We start from the raw sequence: 13,403 nt of genomic DNA on the forward strand, positions 1-13,403 counted from the left end.
ATTGTAGGCAGTCTCATCATACCTTCCCCTCCCCTACATCTGCCCAACTCTTCCTTGTCCAGCAATTAATTCAGCCCCCAACCCCTAAATCGATCCAACCCCCAATCCCTGCATCATTTCTGTCTTCCAAACCCCCACCCAGTCTCCCCATCAATTCTGCCTCCAGCCCTGAGATCAATTTTGCCCCTACATGAATTCCCAACCCCCCCCCTTGCCTCACCTCTGCTCCTCCTGGGGTTCTTCACCCCTTTTGTCCCCTTCCTCCCCTACACAGGCACATGGGGGAAGACAACCTCGCTCTTTGTTAGTATCAGATGCTGTTTCTCAGAGTTGAATTGAGACTGCGGATATTGTTTGAATGATTTCTTATTGCCATTGGCTCAAGCAGAGTGACACAGGAGATGGAGCTTACTCATGGCTGTTGGTATCGTGTGGTGAAGTGGCGCCCACCTCACCTGGTGTGACAGGGACATGTCACAGGGGAGGGAATGGCAGTCATGGCCAAGGCCAAGCATTCAAAAATTCCGAGCCAGGTCCCCAGAATCATGAGATTGGCTGGTATAGATGTAGATAAAACAGGAATTTCTTAAAATGTATTTTATTTGCCTCTAGTTTCTGAACCTTTTACTGTGTAACTTAGGCCCCATTTTCAAGCTTTTCTGTGGAACTACATCACTGTCTTATTTGTTTTGTTTCTGTAACATAAACTGGGATTTTCATGTATTTCACCTGGCTCCAGGAGCTGGTGCTTTAAGGAAAACACCAAATACCACATGACTCACAATCAAGTCGTGAGAGCTGGGAACACTGGACTGGAGACAAGGGAGGGAATGTCTCTGGAAGGAGGCCATGTCCCCAGCAGTGCCAGAGGTATGCATGCGTGTGACTGCACAACAGGACAAACCTTCTGCTCCCAAACAACCTCCCGCTCTAGCAGACGCCAGGAAGGGGAAATGAACTGCCAGGCCCATTCTCTTTCCCCTGCAGAGGGAGAGTTGGAGGCAGCTGGTTTTCACTATTTCCCTCCTCAAACCCGGCAGGGGACGAGGGACCAGCAGGGGGATAGATTTTCCTGAGGCTCCCAGCTTGGACAATTCTCCCCCCATGTGTGTCCAGTGCTGCTCCCCCTACTGGCAGGAAGGCTGGGAGTACCATAAATGCCCCAGCCAGCATCACCTCCTCAGCTTGGTCCCTCTTCAGAGTCTCCCATGTGACAACTCCCTACTTCATCCTCCAGCCAGGAGCAGGAGGAGGGGCAGCTGAGTTCCCTCACACCCAGGAGACTGAGAAGACAGGGCTTGCCCCTTCTGCTCTTAGCAGATGAGAGGGAGCTGCACTCCCCCACCCTACCCCCGCTTTAAACTCCGCTTGGGATCTCTAGCTTGATGGGCAGACAACACAGCATAGGCCTCTGTGAAGTTATTGACTGAGTGTCTCTGGAGCTGTGTCTGGGCCATACATGGAAAGACTCCTTCACCCCTCTAGTCTTCGGTAGTATAATGGGGACCAGATAAAGGGCCGTTGTGTCAGGCATATCATTACTGGGCTGTGGCTTATGTTGAGCTCTCCTTTATATCCCTACAATCATCTTTTTATTTATAAGATAGGAATCAAAGGGATTCCTCCCCCCATACACTTAGAAAAAAAATTTGAATTCCTTTGGCGTCTAGCCCTGGCTTCATATCCGCCCTGGGCTAGTGTTTCATGTCATTGTTTGCCAAGAGGAAGGACACCTCTGCTGTCCCTCAGTAGCACACGATGCATTACCTGCAATAAGTCATCTTGAACCCCCCAACACCTGTCGCTCAGATTCTCAGCTGGTTTAAATGGCGCTTCCCTGGAGCTAATGCAGGGACTGTCTTTTTCTTGTGCATTTATACAGCACCTAGCACAATGAGGCCATGATCCCTGATTGGCATTTTTAGGTGCTACCATACTAATACCCACCTGTAGCACCGTTCCTTGTTCCAATCTTGAGGGTCTCAGAGCGGTCTCTCAAGGAACCTCAATTCTGTCCTGTCACATCCCTTGTTCAACCCCCTTCACAGCTCTGACAATACAGCTGAATTTTGTAATATAATAACCCCTGCTACTCCAGTCAAAGTGATGCTCCCATGTTGCCCTAGCAGTGCCTGTCAGTCTTGGTCTGCAGATCCCCTGGCCTGCTCCTGCATTCCTGCTTATGCCCTTTGCCAACCTCAATATTTCTGCAAAGCCATGTAGGATCAATGTGGCTACTAAGCTGGTGCTCTGAGCCCTTACTGCTTTGCAGTACCATGTGTATGATTCAGGGTCAATTCGCCAATCTGGCAGGGCATAAAAGCAGAGCCTGGACATAGTTCACACTTCCCTAGCAGTAAAATGCTTTCAACTGCCATGTAGGAAACCTGGGTTCACATCCTGTTCCAGTCTTGGTTCCTTGGTGAGTGGCAGCTGGAAATACTGCAGACCCTTTCACCTAGATTTATCCTATGGAGACGTCTGACAGCTCTGTGCTGTCCTGTGGGAGACCATGCTGTGGTGCTTTGGCATGCTGTTGTATATTTTACAATACTAGTGGTAAAGACCGGTGCTTTTGTGTGAGCACTTTATATTGCCTTTTATTCATGTAGGAAAGAGGAAAAAAAACTTGTTACAAAGTCTTGTCTGATCATGCTCCCATTGAGATCCTTGGCCAAGCTCACACTGATGTTTCGTTGTGTACAATTTGCTTCTAGTATGAAAGACATGGAGTTAACTGTCTGTTTTCTGTATATTCACACTCCTGGGATTAACGTTGTTCCCCAGGTCCCAAAGAACCCACTATAATTCCCAATTCCTCATGATATAGCTCCAGCGCTAATAAGGGAAATGTCACTCTTGTCCAACCGGCAGGAAAGAAGGAATGCTACTAAATCCCTTCTTATCGTCCAAACCAGGAACTGCTCCATATTTACTCATCTCAGAATAAGAGAAGGGAGAAAACAAAGAGACTCCACAAAGCCATGGGAAAGCCGGGTCAGTATCAAAACATTTCTGCTTGTAGGCTACATGACAGTGTGTGATTCACAAGAAGAAAATGGTGTCTTATCCTGAGAGGGGAAGTTCTTCTTTCTCTTCAATATTTATCTATCCAGAGAGAAGACAACAGCTTTATGAAGAGAGGGATAGGAGGTGCTGAGATCACTGCCTATTCTGATGACCAGCATTGTCTCATTGTCTCCATGTCTGTCTGTGTCTGTTGTGGCTTGTGATTAGATTGCAAGCTTTTAGGAACAGAGAATTTTTTTGTTAGGTTTTTATACAGTATCTAACCCAAAGAGGTCCTAGTGTATGACTTAGGTCCTGATCTGGTACCACGACACAATTTTTATTATTTTTGATTATCCCTCAGTATAACATCATGGGGGTTATTTTTAAACAAATAACCTTCCCAATATACAAGATCTTTAGGCATAGAAAGGGGAAAACTACAATAAAAAATGGATCCTCATGAGTCACCAATGAATCCTCACCACAAACCAACTGTAGGCTTGGGCAGTCATGAGTTTTGTTAAACCTTCTTCAGAATTCCTGCATTTTCGGGGCTCAAATGCACTGGTTTTCCTTAGACTTTCCTAAAATTCTCGCAATGCCTAAGAGCACAGTCTTCTGCAGGTCACTGACTGTGATGTCTTGCACTCCTAACGTGTTCTTCAGCTGCTCAATCATGCCCTTAGAGATTGCTGCAAATTCTCCTATAATCATTGGGATAGTCTTCTAGTTTTCCATAATCATTCCTCTTTGTGGTACTCTTCTTCATACTTTGCCATCTTCTCTTCTGGTTTCTTTGTTATGTTTTTCTGCTGGTATGGTCTTAACATGGTCTTGTTTGTCTTCTTTTCTACAACAGCTGTGTCCAGCTGTTTGCCTGAAATATTCAGTCCTTGATAATTGCCAGATTTGATAAAATCCTAGCCTCCTCATTCCCTAGACTTCTAACATATCTCCCTTTAGTTGCCGCTTTTCCAAGTTGAACAGGCCCAGTCTTTTTAATCTCTCCTCATATGGAAGCTCTTCCATCCCCTAATCATATTTGTTGCCCTTAGCTGTACCTTTTCCAGTTCTAATATATCTTTTTTGAGAGCAGATGACCAGAACTGCATGCAGCATTCAGGGTGTGGGCATAACATGGATTTATATGGAGGCATCGTGATATTTACTGTTTTCTTATCTATCCCTTTCCTAATGGCCCCTAACATTCTGTTAGCTTTTTGACAGCCACTGCACATTGAATAGATGTTTTCAGGCAACTATCCACAATGACCCCAAGCTGTCTTTTTTGAGTGGCAACTGCTAATTTAGACCCCATCCATTTGTACGTATCGTTGGGATTATGTTTTCCAATGTGCATTACTTTGCATTTATCAACATTGAATTTTATTGCCATTTTGTTGCCCAGTCACCCAGTTTTGTGAAATCCCTTTGTAACTCTTCACAGTCTGCTTGGGACTTAATTATCTTGAGTAATTGTGTATCATCTGCCAATTTTGCCACCTCGCCGTTTACCCATTTTTTCAGATCATTTCAGAATATGTTGAACAGCACTGGTCCCAGTGCAGATCCCTGGGGGACCCCGCTATTTACCTCTCTGAAAACTGACCATTATTCCTATCCTCTGTTTCCTGCCTTTAACCAGTTACTGATCCATTATAGGCTTTCCCTCTTATTTCATGAGAAACATGCTCAAACATTTCATTAAAGTCCGAAGACATTATGGCTACCACTTTCTCTTCATCCAGTATGGACCCAGTCCTCCTATCAGACCCATTTGAGTAGATGATTGTGCCCTAACGGAGTTCAGTGGGGCTTCGTACTCATGCACCTATAAGAACATAAGAATGGCCATACTGGGTCAGACCAAAGGTCCATCCAGCCCAGTATCCTGTCTGCTGACAGTGGCCAACGCCAGGTGCCCCAGAGGGAGTGAACCTAACAGGTGATCACTCTCCTGCCATCCATCTCCACCCTCTGACAAACAGAGGCTAGGGACACCATTCCTTACCCATCCTGGCTAATAGCCATTAATGGACTTAACCTCCATGAATGTATCTAGTTCTCTTTGAAACCCTGTTATAGTGCTAGCCTTCACAACCTCCTCAGGCAAGGAGTTCCACAGGTTGACTGTGCGCTGTGTGAAGAACTTCCTTTTATTTGTTTTAAACCTGCTGACCATTAATTTCATTTGGTGGCCACTAGTTCTTATATTATGGGAACAAGTAAATAACTTTTCCTTATTCACTTTCTCCACACCACTCATGATTTTATATACCTCTATCATATCCCCCCTTACTCTCCTCTTTTCCAAGCTGAAAAGTCCTAGCCTCCTTAATCTCTCCTCATATGGGACCCGTTCCAAACCCCTAATTATTTTAGTTGCCCTTCTCTGAACCTTTTCTAATGCCAGTCTATCTTTTTTGAGATGAGGAGACCACATCTGTACGCAGTATTCAAGATGTGGGCGTACCATGGATTTATATAAGGGCAATAAGATATTCTCCGTCTTATTCTCTATCCCCTTTTTAATGATTCCTAACATCCTGTTTCCTTTTTTGACTGCCGCTGCACATTGCATGGACGTCTTCAGAGAACTATCCACAATGACTCCAAGATCTCTTTCCTGATTAGTTGTAGCTAAATTAGCCCCCATCATATTGTATGTATAGGTGGGGTTATTTTTTCCAATGTGCATTACTTTACATTTATTCACATTAAATTTCATTTGCCATTTTGTTGCCCAATCACTTAGTTTTGTGAGATCTTTTTGAAGTTCTTCACAGTCTGCTTTGGTCTTAACTATCTTAAGCAGTTTAGTGTCATCTACAAACGTTGCCACCTCACTTTTTACCCCTTTCTCCAGATCATTTATGAATAAGTTGAATAGGATTGGTCCTAGGACTGACCCTTGGGAAACACCACTTGTTACCCCTCTCCATTCTGAAAATTTACCATTTATTCCTACCCTTTGTTCCCTGTCTTTTAACCAGTTCTCAGTCCATGAAAGGATCTTCCCTCTTATCCCATGACAACTTAATTTACATAAGAGCCTTCGGTGAGGGACCTTGACAAAGGCTTTCTGGAAATCTAAGTACACTATGTCCACTGGATCCTCCCTGTCCACGTGTTTGTTGACCCCTTCAAAGAATTTTAATAGATTAGTAAGACATGATTTCCCTTTACAGAAACCATGTTGACTTTTGCCCAACAATTTATGTTCTTGTATGTGTCTGACAATTTTATTCTTTACTATTGGTTCAACTAATTGCCCAGTACTGATGTTAGACTTACCGGTCTGTAATTGCCGGGATCACCTCTAGAGCCTTTTTTAAATATTGGCGTTACACTAGCTATCTTCCAGTCATTGGGTGCAGAAGCTGATTTAAAGGACAGGTTACAAACCACAGTTAGTAGTTCTGCAATTTCACATTTGAGTTCTTTCAGAACTCTTGGGTGAATGCCGTCTGGTCCCGGTGACTTGTTACTGTTAAGTTTATCAATTAATTCCCAAACCTCCTCTAGTGACACTTCAATCTGTGACAATTCCTCAGATTTGTCACCTACAAAGGATGGCTCAGGTTTGGGAATCTCCCTAACATCCTCAGCCGTAAATACTTAAGCAAAGAATTCATTTAGTTTCTCCACAATGACTTTATCATCTTTAAGTGCTCCTTTTGTATCTCGATCGTCCAGGGGCCCCACTGATTGTTTAGCAGGCTTCCTGCTTCTGATGTACTTAAAAAACATTTTATTACCTTTTGAGTTTTTGGCTAGCTTCAAACTCCTTTTTGGCTTTTCTTATTACATTTTTACACTTAATTTGGCAGTGTTTATGCTCCTTTCTATTTACCTCACTAGGATTTGACTTCCACTATGACTTCCAAGATGCCTTTTTATCTCTCACTGCTTCTTTTACATGGTTGCTAAGCCACTGAGGCTCTTTTTTACTTCTTTTACTGTGTTTTTTAATTTGGGGTATACATTTAAGTTGAGCCTCTATTATGGTGTCTTTGAAAAGTGTCCATGCAGCTTGCAGGGATTTCACTCTAGTCACTGTATCTTTTAATTTCTGTTTAACTAACCTCCTCATTTTTGCATAGTTCCCCTTTCTGAAAGTAAATGCCACAGTGTTGGGCTGCTGAGGTGTTCTTCCCACCACAGGAATGTTAAATGTTATTATATTATGGTCTTAGTTACCTCTTGTACCAGATCCTGTGCTCCACTCAGGACTAAATCGAGAATTGCCTCTCCCCTTGTGGGTTCCTGTACCAGCTGCTCCAAGAAGCAGTCATTTAAAGTATTGAGAAATTTTGTCTCTGCATTTCATCCTGAGGTGACATATTCCCAGTCAATATGGGGATAACTGAAATCCCCCACTATTACTGAGTTCTTTATTTTGATAGCCTCTCTAATCTCCCTTAGCATTTCATAGGCACTATCACAGTCCTGGTCAGGTGGTCGATAATAGATCCCTACTGTTATATTCTTATTAGAGCATGGAATTACTATCCATAGAGATTCTATGGAACATGTGGATTCATTTAACATTTTAACTTCATTTGATTCTACATTTTCTTTCACATATAGTGCCACTCCCAACCCCCCCTCCCTCCCCTGTACGACCTCTTCTGTCCTTCCGATATATTTTGTAGCCTGGAATGATTGTGTCCCATTGATTGTCCTCACTCCACCAGGTTTCTGTGATGCCTATTATATCAATATCCTCCTTTAACATGAGGCACTCTAGTTCACCCATCTTATTATTTAGACTTCTAGCATTTGTGTACAAGCACTTTAAAAACTTGTCACTGTTTATTTGTTTGCCCTTTTCTGATGTGTCAGACTCTTTTTTATGTGAATGTTTCTCATCTGATCTGGCCCGTACTTTATCCTCTTCCATCCTCTCCTCCTGACTAAAACCTATGAGGATATGATTACAGGTTTGGGACCTAATATTGATAGGCCATCAAAAAAAGTAATCAGGTTTGTTTGTCAAAATCTGAATCTTCACTGAGGAAACCTTGAAGGAGGCAAACGCCAAGAGGGAAAGTGCGCTTATCACGTGTTGCACACAATCAAAGGCAAAAAATTGTCCAAAGAAGAACTGAATTCAAGTCATCAGTGATTGAAGTCACTCATCTAGCTAACATGATGTTCTTTGATCCTATTTATTAAATTATATTTTAATAATCCTTATTCACCTGTAAGCCTTGAGGAGCCTAAAGATGAAAGCTGAGAGGTTTTTTAAGGTATTGATTTCAATGAGCATTAGATGCCAAAATATCTTTAAAAATCTGGGCCTAAATGACATAACACAATGCCTGAAATAAATTTAACTGAAAGTCGAAGAAGCTTTTAATATGGCATATTTTAATCGATTTACAAAAAGGTCACTGTTGGAGAGAAAGAGAGCTGAGGTACATCTTGAGAAGAAATGTGAAGGATGACAGAGAGGTTGCATGGCATACCTGATCGGGGCATACTCCAGCCATAGAAAAAGAATTCCTGGTGAAAGAATTATTCTATGCATCATATTATTTTCCTATTGCAATGACCACTGATCATTGATTTCGGTATAAATGATCTTTGTATAAATTTCTATTTTAGGACTAGACCATCCTGCCTCTCTGTATCTGGACAGGAACCATGACTCCCACTTGCCAGCAAGAATATCATCAGGTCAGTATTCTGTGTGAAGACCCTGAAAGTCTGCATCAGCATCACACTGGAGAGAGATCTGTCAAGCTGGTTGTAATAAATTTGCTGCAGCTATTTGATGGCTTCCATCTGTAATGTACAAACAGGGACTGTGCACTGTAGACATGGTTGGAGGAAACTGTACCCAGGTTACTGAATTCATTCTCAAAGGATTCACAGATCATCCAGACATTCAGATCCTTCTCTTCATGATTTTCCTAGTGATCTATATTATTACCTTACTGGGGAACCTTGGAATGATCACGTTAGTCAGGATCGACCCCAGACTTCACACCCCCATGTATTATTTCCTTAGTAATTTGGCATTTGTAGATCTCTGTTATTCCACAGTCGTCGCCCCCAAGATGCTGGTGGATTTGCTAGTAGAGAGGAAAGCCATTTCTTACACTGGCTGTGCAGCTCAGATCTGTGTTTTCTGTATGCTGATTGTAACAGAGTGTTTCCTCCTGGCTGCAATGGCATATGACCGATATGTGGCCATCTGTAACCCGCTGCTCTATAGAGTTGTCATGTGTCCGAGACTTTGTGCCCAGCTGATGGCTGGGTCTTTCCTAGCTGGGTGTGTAAATTCAATGGCACAGACAACAGGCATGTTAACATTAACCTTCTGTGGCTCCAATGTCATTGACTTGTTCTTCTGTGACATCTCCCCGCTGCTATCGCTCGCCAACTCCGACTCCAGCATCAATCACGTTGTGCTTCTAGCTGTGACATATTTGACTGGGGTATTCAGTGGCCTGATTGTCCTCATCTCCTATGTTTTCATCCTCAACGCTATCCTGAGGATCCGCTCTGCCGAGGGCAGGCTCAAAGCCTTCTCCACCTGCACCTCCCACCTCACAGCCGTCACCATCTTCTATGGGAGTGGCCTGTTCATCTATTTACAGCCCAGCACAAAGCACTCGAGGGATCAGGACAAGGTGGTCTCAGTGTTCTACACTGTGGTGACCCCCATGTTGAACCCCCTGATTTACAGCCTGAGGAACAAGGAGGTGAAGGATGCCCTGAGGAGAGCGTTAGAGAGGAAAACATTCTCTCTAGGTCTAAATTCATGACCAGAGGCAATAAGCTTGAATGGGTGAATACCTGGCCCATCTGTTGTATCTCATTGTGCAATGCCCAGTGCTGGGCATGAATTACATTTGACTTCTCCCTTGTCAATGACCAGACTCCCCGACAGCCACATCCTAACAGGTCCAGTTTAAGACATTCAGCGAGCACCTCTTTGGCACTTGTATCCTGACAGGACTGGGGCCCTGCAGCCCTCCGAGTGTATTTTATGCTGCAGTTTTGAGCACTTGGAGAACAAGGCCAGTATCTGTTTTTTCTTGCTCTCCTGCAGGCCTGCAGCAGATGGGTATAGGTAGATTCTCCTTCATTTTTTACTCTTTATCTCCTTTCCCAAACTATTTCTTTCCCCTGATCATTATTAAATTGTGATTCAGTGCCTGGGAAATATGAAGATGTTAACCCCTACACACACACACACACACACACACACACATACATACACTCCCCATTATATATCTCCTCTGCCACTTGTGCTCATTAGTTCTCATATTCTTCTTGTGATAGCTGCTATCCTGCCAAAACACTGGGGCTATACTGTGTGTGAAGGATGTGGCCTTGATCTGTAATCATTGATGAATATTTTATGTGGCCTGGTTATTGGGATGTTTCCTGTATGCATATGTTGGTTTAGTTTAATAGCAGGGATGTTGGAAAACAAGCAGGAAGAAAGCTCCAGACAAGCCACCTCTCGAAAAGTGCTTCTGGGATCATTAAGAGACAATGCCTGTACTATTAGTTGTGAAGACACCTGCTTCCTGTCTCCAGCCACAGTTACGCGGCCTATTTGCCAAGGCTGGGAGCCAAAAGATCATAAGGGCAATAAAGAGTTTAAAAGATTCTCTCTGAGCAGGGGTCAGGCCGTTACCAAGGAGTGTCATAGAGATACAGATACAAATGCTCCTTTGGTGGTCTAAAGAAGTTTGGCCTTTCAAAGCTTCCAGGCAGATGGCGAGCTTTAGGAAAGTTAGACATGCATATAGATGTTGTGATATTTTAAAATCCTTTTTCTCTTATGTTATGCTTTTTTCCTGCTGTTAAGATTAAACAATACTTTGGTTTAAGAATGCTCTTTTGCATCACTGTATCTACCAGTGCCCACCACTCCCGAAGGAAAGGAGTGGAGGTATCAAACCTAGTCCAACCTGTTGGGCAAGCACAATTGATCCACAGGGTGCTGTAGCCTGGGACCTGAGAGTGAGAGAATCACATGATTCCATCATGAGAAAGGAGAAGGCACAGACCTATCACTTTTGAGGGAAAAGCCAGAGAAAGGGTCAAGAGTGCCAGCTATCCTGTAACCATGACACTGAGGGACCTCCGCAGCTAACAGCATGAGTTGCTACAACTTGAGCTTAAGAGCCGGGCACTCTAGCTGTGGCTACAACACAATCTTATCCTCTGTAGACCTGGCACAGTGGGGAGGGCCTGTAACACACTCTCACCAGCAGCTTGTGTTCTTCTGACAAAAGTCCAGGTAGGGCTATCAGGTGACGAAGGCCCAGGATTTGACCATTAGACTTTTCATTTCAAATATACCCTTCTCTCTAAGATCTGTATGTTGATAATTTTTCAGCACCTTGTATTCTTGACATTGAAAAGGATTATCTGCAGGGTTAGTAGAAAAAGGGTAAGTAGTTCCCATGACAAAATTTTGAATGAAATGAAAACTTTTATTTGACTTGAAAATTTTCATTTTGAAAAAAAAAGGGGGATATTTTGTTTGTTTGCTTCATATAATTTCAAATAAAACATTTGGTTCAGTTTGGTTTTAGAAATGTGAAGTAATGTTGGGGATTGGTTTTCAAAAACTAAACATTTTGGGTTTTCAGGAAAACTACATGTTTTGACTGTTTAAATCATTTATTTGTTTCCATGCTTTCCCCCTTGCTGATCTCCTCTGACTCATTTTTCCCCTTTTTAAAAGAGCAAAAAGGAAGGGAGAAGGAAACTATACAAATACTAGACAGTATTTGGTCCTGCCATGCGGGCAGGGGACTGGACTCGATGACCTCTCGAGGTCCCTTCCAGTCCTAGAATCTATGAATCTATGAATCTATGAAAAATGGGAGAGAAATGTCGAGGGAAGCCCCAAACCAACTTATTTCTTTAAAACATTTCTAACAGCAAATCAGGTCTTTTTCTTTTCAATTTGAAACAGGACAAAACAATTTAAAAAATTTTCAAACATAGCAAACGTTTTCTGACAACATTTTTATTTGTTACAAAATGCCATTTTTAAACAAAAGATTTTGACCAGCTCTAATTTATTTCTTTAGCGGAAAGGGTTTTAGTGCAACATATCGGTATGGTCAATTATTACAATTTTATCATGAATATCACAATAATCTCTGTTTTTCTTTTAGCCCCAACTCTTGGAGTTATGTTATTTTACAAGAATCTCAGCTTTCAGTTAAAAATAAATATGTTTCTAGCACTAAATATGTTTTCAGAACTCCCCTCCCCCCCAAAAAAGTATTAACCCAAATGCTTAAAAACCAGAAGGTAAATAAAAAGAGCTCAGAATTTAGTATTTTTCCACAGCTCTTGATTTTAAAGTTACTTGCATGATTTTCAGGGGCCTGACTCCTGATAATTGTTAATGCTTGTGTCTGGTAGTGCTCAGTCTCCCTGAATACAGGCAGCGCAGAGCTGGAGGGCCAGACGAGGGAGCAAATTGTGATTCTCAGAATCACAATCCATCCCTGGTTCTCACTGTTTTGACAGGGGCAGGGATGGAAAATAATGTGCTTCTAGCACGACCTTCCCCCCGTTTTGTTGACTGGCACATTGTGGGGGTGGACGCAAGACCCCAGCCCTCTCATACATATTCCTGTCTTCTCCCTGCCCACCTGTGTGTGAAGCAGCTGACACTGCGATATAAAGATGTAGGGTGTGGCTCCAGAGAGCATCCTGTACTTTGGGAGGAAGGACTCCAGATTGCATGGAGATAGGGTTACCAGGTAGCAACTGTGAAAAAACAGGACATGGGGTGCGGGGTAATAGGCGCCTATATAAGAAAAAGTCCCAAAAAATGGGACTGTCCCTTTAAAAATGGGACATCTGGTCTTCCTACATGGAGAGATCAAAGAAGGGGTAGATTGCAGCCTACACCCCAGGGCCAGCTCCAGGCACCAGCTTAACAAGCAGGTGCTTGGGGCGGCCAAGGGAGAGGGGCGGCACCTGCGGCAATTCGGGGGCGGCAGGTCCCTCACTCCCTCTGGGAGCGAAGGACCTTTTTTTTTTTTTTTTTGCTTGGGGCGGCAGAAATGCTGGAGCCGGCCCTGCTACACCCAGATCTGATTTCTGTGTTTGAATAAAAGCAAGTTAATTATTAAACTCTTCAAGCTTTTCTGCAAAGGATGCCACAGCCTGCATGGAGTAGGAGTAGTGGACTCGTGGTAGCTAGTTTTGTGCCTGCACAGTGGCTAGACCTGGTCTGAAAAATGAGCGGGGAGTGACTGTGGACATTTTTTTTCTTTTGGAAAAAATTTCAGGCAAACCCAAAATATTATATTTTTAAAATGCTGCCACGGTGCCTCCTGGGAGTTGGAGTTCTGATGTCTCATGCTCACATACTCCTGAGGCGGGCATGCTAGGCT

The 13,403-nt window shown here is 43.2% G+C and overlaps 1 protein-coding gene across 1 annotated transcript; it reads left to right on the plus strand.

The window, feature by feature from the left end:
• The first annotated feature begins 8,834 nt into the window (after positions 1-8,834).
• On the plus strand, positions 8,835-9,788 carry LOC135877150 (olfactory receptor 5J3-like). The gene has a single exon (XM_065402501.1). The coding sequence runs from the start codon at positions 8,838-8,840 to the stop codon at positions 9,786-9,788; it is 951 nt and encodes a 316-aa protein (XP_065258573.1). The 5' UTR covers positions 8,835-8,837.
• The last annotated feature ends 3,615 nt before the right edge of the window (positions 9,789-13,403 follow it).

Source organism: Emys orbicularis, chromosome 4 (genome assembly GCF_028017835.1).
Source record: "Emys orbicularis isolate rEmyOrb1 chromosome 4, rEmyOrb1.hap1, whole genome shotgun sequence".
NCBI lineage: Eukaryota > Metazoa > Chordata > Testudines > Emydidae > Emys > Emys orbicularis.

Excerpts from the sequence above, each read along its gene's own strand:
- LOC135877150 (XM_065402501.1), top strand. The coding sequence starts at position 8,838 with ATGGTTGGAGGAAACTGTACCCAGGTTACTGAATTCATTCTCAAAGGA.